Source organism: Cryptomeria japonica, chromosome 11, assembly GCF_030272615.1.
Source record: "Cryptomeria japonica chromosome 11, Sugi_1.0, whole genome shotgun sequence".
Classification (NCBI taxonomy): domain Eukaryota; kingdom Viridiplantae; phylum Streptophyta; class Pinopsida; order Cupressales; family Cupressaceae; genus Cryptomeria; species Cryptomeria japonica.
The window spans coordinates 688,557,244-688,568,558 of record NC_081415.1 but is presented as its reverse complement, the minus strand read 5'-3'; the positions used below and the strand labels follow the sequence as shown (position 1 = coordinate 688,568,558).

Here is an 11,315-nt window from a genome sequence, read left to right as displayed (position 1 = left end):
TGTTAAAGCTACCGAGGTTGAATTTGTTGAATATATTGAAGATTAAGTTTGTATGAATCACCCCCCCCCCCCCCCCACTAACCACTCTCATCTTATTAACAATTGGCATCAAAGCTAGCACATTCATATAGTCTTAGACAAGTAATTGAGTTATTATAGGTGGCATCCAAGCCATAAGTATGATATATATAGGAGCTAGTGGTTAGTTTGTGATTGCCATGTCATTTATTGTGTTCCAGTGTTTTTTAGTGGAAAATATTTGCCAATTGAATAATAGTTGAAATTTGGCAATTAGAATTTGACAAATAGTTCAAGCTATAATGCATCTTGAATCACCATATTTTAAAAAAGAAAAAAATATATTATTCAAAATTGCCAAAGCATTTATTTTATTAAACCTTTTAAATTGAAATTCACCATAGTATTAGGTACATGATTAGATCACATTTGCCTGAATTTTAAAAGTTTTTGTAGAAATCTAAATTAATTTGCCAACAATATATCATAATCATTAGTTACTTTAGAGCCATATCACCAATCTTTAGTTGCCACCATTGATTTTAAATAAAATTTATTAGCACTCTTATTCCACATGGTAAAATGTACTTATAATGCTCATGGGGCCTAAATTTTTTTTTGGATGATTGATATCAATAAAGATTAATGGTATAAAAGAATTTTGAGCCCTATGAGCAATACAAACTTTGAGAATTTTACCTCACAAAATACAATGGTTGTTAGATTATATTTTAAATCAATTGTGGAAAGTAAATATTATAGTCTCCCCCTTAAACCAATCAATCATTTCCACCCTTGGGACCCTACTTTTTCATATAAATTTATTTCTTTTAAATGGAAGGATTTACCATGCTAATTCATCATATTCCTATTATTTGCCAATATTCACCAATATTTTTTTTATTAAATTTTAGTAATGTATATGCCAATAAAACTAATATCTTCCCCATAAAAAAGAAATATTCGTCATTGATAGAAATTAATATTTTCTCCACAAAAATGAAAGATTCGCTAGGATTTTATGTCCTTTTTGGAGGGGGGGGCTCCTTAAAGTTGTCATTGTTGTGTTCTTATAGGAGAATTTTGAAGTTTCCTCCTCAATTGTGGATTATTATTCTCAAGCATTCTCAATCATTTGCTATATATTTCCTATCATTTTCTTCTCTTGTGAAAGTAATTTAATTATAGGTAGTAAAGGATCACACAATAGTTAAACAAGGAGCCACACTAAAGGGAAATGTGGTCCTATAATGAGAAGGAGGAGATATGTGAGGAGCTTACATGTGAGGAATATCACTAGTAGGTACATGGGTGGAAGGATGAGAAGTGAGAGGAATGATAGTGGAGGGAAAGGTGGTGGTAATGCTATAGGTAGTAATGAAGAGTAAAGGGTCACACTATGAGTAATGGCATGGGTAGTAGAGGCTAGAGAAGTGCTAATAATGAGATGAGAGGAAGATGGACAATCAAAATAGGAAGTGGGTTGGGTAGGTGGGTTAGAGAAGACACTGATGGAAGAAGCCATAAGGTTGCTATATTATGAAGAGTATGTGTTTAATAAGTAGCATTGACTAATGCCTTGAGTAAGATAGTAGCCAATTGATGATGAGATCTAATATTTGTAAGTGTTTCAAAAGTAATTATTTGGTAAGGGAGAATTCTCTTATAGCAAGGTATGCATTATGATCATAGTTTTGTTATGTTTCTATTCCTCAAAACTATTCACAAATGAGCGTTATTTGTAACATCCCTAGGATTAATACCATTTTTTGGTGGATAGAATTATTTGAGGTTTCATATGAGAACTTGTCTTTAAGAAGATGTGAGGATGTGAATGAGATAATAGCATGCAATTAACTCACTAAACCTTAAAGACTAAATGATAGACCAAGGTTTGATTTAAAATAGAAAATCATCTTGGTCAATTAGAATTAAAAAAAATTAGCAAATGATATCCTAGTGGGGAATGTTAGGGTGGATATAGTTTAGGAAAATAAGGTCTCGTGATAAAACATACATAACCTTAAGAAATGTATAACTATGAAGTACAAGTAAAAGAGAGCCCAAGCCCTAATAAAATTTTAAAATTCAAATTGTAATAAAAATATTAGATTTGAAATCCTAATGTATAAATGATAAACCTAGGGGGCGTAAGATAAGCTAGGTTCATCAAATGTGAGAGAAAAAATACACCTTATATAAAAATATCTATGCTATTGAAATAAAGAAGGTAAATAAGTATTAATTAACCTAGATAAATGAACTAACATTGAGAACACTAAATGTTAAATCAAATATAGGATTTAAATGCTTTACTTAGCTAGATTTTGGAGATGTTGGGAATTAATTCATCACCACAACAATGTTTTAAGGCTTATTAGGCATGTGTCTCAAAATTTACAAACTATGTGTCATTCTAGTTTAGATCCATGTTTGCAAATTGATCACTATAAGCACATAAATGATTTATCATGTAGATTTGAACCTACTCCCACAAGACTAAACTAGCAAATAGTTGATTGTTGGGATTCATTTGCCTCAATCTTCTAATATTCAAATCTTTGTGATGTTTAAGAACCCCTTTAGGGATTCATTGAATTGTGAACGTCATGTTCTCCTTATCTAGACCCCTAGTTGGACTAATTTAATGACTTTGGAACAATGATTAAGGATGACAAGCAATAATACAATGGACTTAGGATGACATATGCTGATGTAATGCTCTATAATGCTACTAGATTTTGTTTATTCCTTTTGCAAATCAAATTCTAGATGTGATCCATAATTTCTTAGGTGATTTTCAAATGAATGAACTTAAATGTCTTTAAATACAACAACATAGCACTCAAATCAACAACAAATGTGTGTTAGGTCATCTCACAACAACTTGTAGGACAAAGTGAATTATTTTGAATTTGAATTTGAATTCTAAAATTTGAATGTTCAAATCGTGTGAAAATTATCCAAGTCATGTCTACACTCACAAATCCAATCTAAAGTGATAACAAGAAGTCTAGGGATCAAGATAAATTCTTTATAAATAAATGACATAGAATTCAGATATGATAGTGTCATGAATCAAATTCACATTAGACTATATCACTTATAAAAAATATTGCACTGTAAACTAAATGTACCAAAAATATAAAAAACATAAAAATGCAATTTCACAATTCTAAAAATATTTAAGAACAAATTTAATTTTCTTTAAATCAAATCACAATTTTCTAGAACCAAAGATTAATGTACTTCACTCCATCATTTGTGGTCTACTATCCTAAGTGCTATCCACTTATTGAACCAAGCTGAGGAAGTGGTCCCCTGCCCATCAAGAGCCCAGAATTAGATTATAGAACAATCGAAGGCTTGCGTGAGTTGGAGATTAAATTACCCTGGAATGATTTGGGAAAATAAGAAGGCATGGAACAGTGTAAATTTGTAAAATAAAACCGTCATTTACAGAACAAATTCACTTGTATGTGCGCTCACTAGTTGGGCTCTTAATCCCAGGTCTGTGACAAAATTTAAGAACTGATAAGACCAGCTAAATCTCAATCACACATTTTTACCATCAATGCTACCCATATTTGGGCAAAATGGTTTTAAATTTTCTGTTTTATTGTATAAAACACAAGCAAGTTGGCTTCTGAAGGATGGATTGCAATTGGCAAGATGAGGATGAATCTTAAATGTTAATACTTATCCCTATATAACAGATGATGTTCCACAAGACCCAGGCCTTTGATACTTCACTACAAAAGTACACAGAGAGAAACAAGTATCAGGAGAGGTCTTTGAGGTAGATATCCGACCTTATAAATTAACAGACAGATTATTCTGATAAAGTCTCCATCTTTGGCTAGATGAAGACTTAGTATGAATAACAAATCCACTACATAGCAAAAACCCTCTAGGCCTTAGGGCCAAACTTGGATTTCAAGGATTTGACTTCCTTTTTACTAAGATAAAAAGCTTTCTGAAGAAGATGGTCCTCAATGCCTGATCCAAACAGAGTGAATGGAAGCTTCAACGATCCAGGATTCTCGCTATTGAATGATCCCAAAAGGACAGCAGGCCCATGTCCCACATTCATCTGAAAATGCACCAACCCTCTTGGAAATACCATCACATCCCCCTTATGAATGACCTTGGCATATAGCTTGTTTTCTGAGGTGATAAACCCACAATACAAGCGTCCCTCCACTACATAAACCATCTCTGTGGCTCTGGGATGCAGGTGAGGCACATTCACTGCCCCTTCCTCAAAATCAGCCCTCAGAGCTGACATCCCTAATGTGTTCAGCCCAGGAAATTGGGCAACACTCACAGATGTGCTAGCAAATCCAGTATTAGTAGCAGATAGATTGCCCACCGTTCTTATTCCTTCGTATACAAAGTCATCCACAGTTACCTCCCTGATATCCTTGCAGGGCAATCCATTGAGATTTATATCCTGGGTTTCGCTTTGCTTGAGGATTCCCACACAAAAATCCTGCAGAGGATCAGGATCTGCTGCTGCAGAAATCACAAGAACAAGAATTACAAGAAATGGATATCTCAAACTAATTTGCCCACTAGCCATTACAGATAAATGGTGTTCTACAAGCCTTTTGTCAAACAGAGTTCCAACAATAATATTAGTCATCCGCCAATAAAAGCAGAAATAGTTGAGGCCTAGAATTGCTTCCAATTGCGCTTTTAATAGCTTCTTGATATTCTTTTTATAGGTCTATAGTTACCCATGGTCCCCAATGTTAATGGTTGTAGAATCAAGGACTTGCCCCCACCTGATCATCGGTTCTTCCACATTGTAGTAATTGTATTATAATGCTTGCACTTTAGCATGCTTTTTTTATTGTTATTATGTGGGTTCAAATGTCCAGTCATTCTCACTCTGCTACTGTTCCAACCGTTGTGTGCTTAGGGTACTCTGATTTTTCATTGGGGAAGTATAATGCATTGCCCTGGTTCAATTCATGAACTATTCGCATGGCGTGCCAGCTTAGATTCTCACGCTCTGCCAGTACAGATGACAAAAGGTTCAACTGAGGTAATGATGGAAGTACAGTATCTCTTTCTGGTATCTACTGCCCATATTTATTAAATTTTAGGTTCTACTGTGAAAAAAATTGAGGGCTGATGACGTTGAATACACATCATATAGCCGGCAAACTTAACTTTGCTTCTACGAACCATATTCAATCATGGGTCGATTAAGAGAGAGGAAAGAACAAGAAAAACAGAGGAAGAGCCAGGTGGTGTCTTCAAATCCTATGTTACATTATGACGTGCAGTGGCGTCAATTGCAAATTTTGAATAGTGATATGTTTTATGATTCAGAAAATGAGTTTACACATCATTAAATCTGAGTGGGGAGACAGCACTTTTTGCAAGAAAAGACCGAAGCGATGAAAGCCTTTGTTATTTTTATATGTCGTTAGCCAAGCAGAGCGTGGCAATCTCAGCTGACAGCCCATTAAAAACTAGGGAATTGGAGGGCAAGAGTTTATATCAAGAACGGAAGCACACAACGGTTAGAACAGTTGGAGATTGAGAATGACATTACACTCAGACCCACATAAAAAAGGTAAAAGTTACATCCACTGCAAACATTATTATGCAATTAATACAATGCTAGCCAGGTACTAACTATAACATTTGTTAAGACACGGATAGTATTCTACGCTTATATGGAGTCAGATCATGGACACACATTTCAAAAGAACATCATTAGCTTCTGGAATAGGGCAGGTGGAAGGTATCCAATGCCTTATTTAACAGGCCACTTCTTTAATGTGCTCATGATAGCTAAGCACTTTAGGCACTAAATTCTACAGATTGAAGGCTTGGAAATCACATCTACCTGTAATGGAAAGTCTGAAGTACCAAACAGTAGCAGCCGTAATACTAGTTCTTATGATTGCTGCAGTAGCAGATCCTGATCCCATGAAGGATTTTTGTGTGGGACTTAAGCTAAATAATACCCACAAGCTCAATCTCAATGGACTGCCCTGCAAGGATCCCAGTGAGGTTACTGTGGATGACTTTGTGTATGAGGGGCTAAGGAAGGCTGGGAATCTATCAGCTAGTAGCACTGGGTTTGCAGGTACATCTGTGAGTGTTGTGCAATTTCCTGGACTGAACACTTTGGGGATGTCAGCTGTGAGGGCTGATTTTGAGAAAGGGGGATTGAATGTACCTCATCTGCATCCCAGAGCCACAGAGATTGGGTATGTGGTGGACGGAAGTTTGTATTGTGGGTTTATCACATCAGAAAACAAACTATATGCTAAGGTCATTCATAAGGGGGATTTGATGGTTTTTCCAAGAGGGTTGGTGCATTTTCAGATGAATGTGGGACATGGACCTGCTGTCATTGTGGGAACATTCAATAGTGAGAATCCTGGATTGCTGAAGCTTCCTTCTACCCTGTTTGGATCAGGCATTGAGGACCATCTTCTTCAAAAAGCTTTTCAGCTTAGTAAAAAGCAAGTCAGATCCTTGAAAGCCAAGCTTGGTCCCAAGGGATAGAGGATATTTAGTGGATCTTCTGTCAAAATATATGTTTCATCCTTTCAAAGACTGTAACTTTATCTGAAGAATCTGTCTGCTAAGTTTATTAAGTTGGTTGTCTAGCTCAGCACCCCTACTGGTGCCTTCTTTCTGTGTTGTGAAGAATCAAAGTCTCTGGTTCAATAATCACCTAATGTAAGCTTATCTGTTGAATAATGATCAAGTCCTATAATTGAAGTCATTCTGATAATAGCAAAGTGTAATGCACTGTTTTTAATGTTTAAGTTTGTTCTAAACAAATCAATGAACGGTGTACGAAGCAAACTTGTTTTATTTAGTTTGATAGATTATGATTTTCTAATTTTTTCACTCATCCACTTTCATTTCCTCATTCTCTACACTTACATTTGATTACCCTAGCATTTTTTTTCTGTCCCTTATGATAGGGATGATAAATTGAATTTAGTTAAACTTTCATTTGGTCGATTTCAGGGACCAAGTATCTATAAATTCTTCGATGTTTTTGTACGTGAAGAAAATAGGTATTTTATTATTAGAATAATAGGTTTATCTTTTAAATAATGATATAAGATTTGTACAATTTATAATTTATTTTATGCATCTTTTAGCTCTCTATTATTCTAATGATGGATCAGAGTGTGATTAAGAACGTTAAAAAAGTTACATAGAGTCTAACTTAGAAACAACATCAAACATCAATAAAAAATTTGTCTAAACAATATTTGACAACTTATGGAGAGCTCAATTTTGATGGAGCTACAAAGGAAGCTTGGGTTTAGTTGGTGCATGGGTTGTGCATTTTCATGTAGGTTCTTAGTTAAAGAATGACTATTTATTTCTGTAATTTCAATTGAACAATCAAGCTGCAAAATGTTTTTTTTTTTTTTTCAAAATCTGAAATTAACCAAAACTTTGAAAGTAGAAGTTAATTTTGAAGTTATTATTAATTGTTGTATCAAAATAATGTGAAGAATTAAAACAAAGTTTTATTGAAGTAGTGTTGATTAGCAAAAGCTTTCAAGTTATTAATTCAGTCATTATTACAGTTTTCCAATATCCATTTTTGGCTAAAGGTTATTAGATATTGAGGAGAATGGTAAATGGCATCAATCTTGAGATGGAGAACTAACATGTTTTTTGTCGCCACCTTCTAATTTGTGTTCCCATTTGTTATAACTGTGTTTTAACATCTCTCCAGAATTGTATGGTACCATTTATTTGGTTTCATGTGATACTCTTATGTTTACATGTGAGACAATTATGCTTCCTCGTGGATTGTGCATTATGGTCTCTTCAAAGGGTGATGATTGTTGGCTTTCTTCACAATGATATGGGTATTTTGTGAGAGAAAGTAGACGTGTAGAATTTGTTTCCTACACTAGTTTATAGAGGATGCATGTTTACACAATGATTTATGTGGAGAAAACCCTTTCAAGAGAAAAACCTCATTCTCCAAAGAAACTCAATGTATTATTCATTAATTAAGTGTTAGAACTCACTTAGAAAGTCCTAGCCTTTGTATGAGTATAACCAATAAGAGATCCAAAGTAATTTTGATAGCATAAGAGTACCTATAAAACTCAATATGAAACCTCCATCGCAAGCACCTAATAAAGATGAGAAGCAATACATGAAACCATCAAAAGGTAATTAAGAAATCATAAGCTAAAACCACCCAAAATGTGGCACCCAAGTTTTTAATCAAAATCCATCACCTAAATCCCAAGATGAATCCATATGCTAAAAATAACATATTCATTCCACTTGTATAAGCTCATTATTATTAGCTCACCAACCTAGGCTCTTAATTTTGGCTCCATTATGTCTAACCAAAAGTGTATTATGACCTATCATAATATGCATCGTAAGTTGGTCAACAGTGGTAACTCCATCTTACAACATGTTTATGCATCACAAATACTCTTACATTTCTAACATGGAGGCTCAACTTTTGGAGGTTACAACTTTTGATTTGTGAAGTTAATTGAGCCTTTTCCTTTTTAAATTGAAGATTTTGAAAGATCCACATTGTCATCACCTACTTAGTTTGATTAAGACTATTTTGACTTTCTTTGGGACCAAAATTAACCTCTAGGTCCCTAAAATTTATATTTTTGTATTATATAAGCCCTAATTTTTTAATTTTTTTTATTCTCAACATTAGGATGGAAGCACCTGTCTAAATTTCTCCCACTTTTTGAACACCTTGAAAGATCAAAGGAAATCAACAAAACTATCAACTGTTTGCTAGGGGCTCATAAACTTACTACATGATATTCTGCAAAATGTCAACTTTCTTTAACATCACCCTACCATCCTCTACCAAGTCATGAAGAAAAATGGTACCATACATCTAAGTGTTAAATAGACTCCCATCAAAGGTTGGGTTCTTTGCCAAACATATACCACTCTAATTGTCACAAAGAAATCTTATAACTTCTTGATGCAACACCACGTTTCAAAATATTCTCTTAAGCTAGATAACCTCCTTGAATGAATGAGTAGTTATCATGTAAGTAGCTTCCATAATGGATAAAATGACCATAGTCTATCACCTCCTCATCTAACTAGTAGTGTCAAAAAATAAATTGAACACATATCCATTAGTAGATCTTCTACTATCGACATCACGTAATCACTATAATCAATAAATATCCACTAAGTGTTGGTCCCTTATAGAATCACCATGATTAAAAATAGAGTAATCAAAGGTGCACTATAAATATTCAAAGAACCCCTTGGTTGCACCCTAACGATCTCAACCAAGATTAGTCATAAAGTAGCTCAACATTCCCATTGCTTGGGCAATCTTTAGTCTAGTGCAAATCATTACATACATCAAACTTCCAATTGCATTATCATAAGGAACAAGAGACATATCTTGCATCTCTAGCAGTACAATAGGGAATTATTCAATTGAAATAAATATTGGAATAGGGACACTCAATGGTCTACTAGTTATCATGCTAAAAATTACAATATAGAGTTCTTCCTCTAGTCCAAACAAAGATTTTGTTCACCCCATCTCTTTTGATCTCCATACCCAAGATATACTTAGCAACTCCCAAGTCCTTCATGCCAAACTATACTAAAAATTTAGAATTTAAATCACAAAGCTCATCCTTACTATTACTAAAAATAACATATTTATGTACAATGTGATAATAAGGAATCTATCACTATCTACACTATAATACACACAATGATCCAATTTGGATCTCAAAAAACCTAATCCCAACACAAATGAATCAAATTTTTGGTACCACATTCTAGGAGGTTGTTTGCTCGACCATACAAAAAGATTCTATAAAATAAAAACCCCTTGCCTTTAACAACATTGTGGTCTACACGTGTCCTATAGATCCCTTATTCCAAATCATCATGTAGGGATGTTGTTTTCATATTCATTATCTCTAAATTAAAAGTTGTTGCTATTAAGAAATATGGGTAAGGATACACAGAGAAGCTGCTAATATTTCTCACACAAACATTACGATGCTTCACTACACCTTATTTAAATTCATTACATATATATAGGAGTTCAATCTCCTACAATATAAGAAACTCCTATAACAACATACTAATGTTATGAGTTGTTTTAACAACTCATAACCAAATAACAAATAACCTACAAGAATGCTTTGATATTCTCAACACTCAACAAACCTATCAACTTATTATGTGACTATTAATAATATTAAGTTGTTTTTCAACAACTTAATATTATAATACTTATTTTATACAACTAATCAACACCTATGTGAAGACTAATTCCCAACAATACAGATAACAAGAAGATGATAGATGTCAACTTAGCAATCGAAAAAAAGTTCACCAAAGTGTATCCCCTTTACTTGGGAATATCCTTTTATAGTCACTATTGTCTTTTACTTTTCAACATTATCATTTGAAAGGATCTTTTCCTTTAGAACATATTTACATCCAACAATTTTTTTACCTCTTGTCAATGATACTATATATGTCCCACTTGTCATTCTTCTTCAACATATCCATCTCTTTCTCCATAGGTGTTGTCCAAGAATCAAAGTTAGCCATGTACATTGCCTCATTCATATTTAAAGGCTCATCAATATTATTAATCAAACAAAAATACATCTCTAATCAAGATTATACTTATTTGGTTATTGTCTTTGTAATAACCCACTTCACTCAATCCAAAAATCTCAACTATTTTTTTTTTTTTTTTGGTATACAAATATTGGTCTCTTGTTCTTTGTGTGTGTGTGTGTGTGTTTGATTCAATCGCATACTCAGGTACATCTATCCAAACGGGATAGGCATCCATCCAACCGGGATGGGCATCTAACCATACAGGTTAGGCATATGTCCATATGAGACATGAGGTTTCATCTATCCAATCCGAGATAGGCATCTACCCAAACGGGGTAGGCATCTATTCATAAGAATAAGATATGCTCTGGTCAGAGACTTTAGACTCATCGGGACCATCCGGGTCCTGAGTCACTCTCTAAATACTTCACTCCCCTACTAGGAATACACCAAGGTCGCCGTCTTTAGGAGTATATAAAAATAATTATATAAACAAGATTGAAAATCGCCTCGAAACTTAGCCTAAAGCCTCGAGAAGTAGCGAATCCATACGGGATTCCTTCTGAGTATGCATTGAATTAATTTTAACCTTCCAATTAGCGTTATTTGTACCCTTTGAATGAGGGGCAAGGAACTTAAAAAAAAACCACCAACTCACCCATAACCAAAACCTAATCCCCATCCCCAAACGC

General features: G+C 34.1%; 2 protein-coding genes across 2 annotated transcripts; one reads left to right on the top strand and one right to left on the bottom strand.

Annotated features, from left to right (window-relative positions):
* Positions 1 to 3,593: 3,593 nt before the first annotated feature.
* LOC131038142 (germin-like protein subfamily 3 member 2) lies at positions 3,594 to 4,749 on the bottom strand. The gene has a single exon (XM_057970474.2). The coding sequence runs from the start codon at positions 4,661 to 4,663 to the stop codon at positions 3,929 to 3,931; it is 735 nt and encodes a 244-aa protein (XP_057826457.1). The 5' UTR covers positions 4,664 to 4,749; the 3' UTR covers positions 3,594 to 3,928.
* A 992-nt stretch (positions 4,750 to 5,741) lies between these two features.
* LOC131038198 (germin-like protein subfamily 3 member 2) lies at positions 5,742 to 6,772 on the top strand. Its single transcript, XM_057970548.2, has one exon. It carries the CDS (start codon positions 5,887 to 5,889, stop codon positions 6,547 to 6,549), a length of 663 nt encoding a protein of 220 aa, XP_057826531.1. The 5' UTR covers positions 5,742 to 5,886; the 3' UTR covers positions 6,550 to 6,772.
* Positions 6,773 to 11,315: the final 4,543 nt, after the last annotated feature.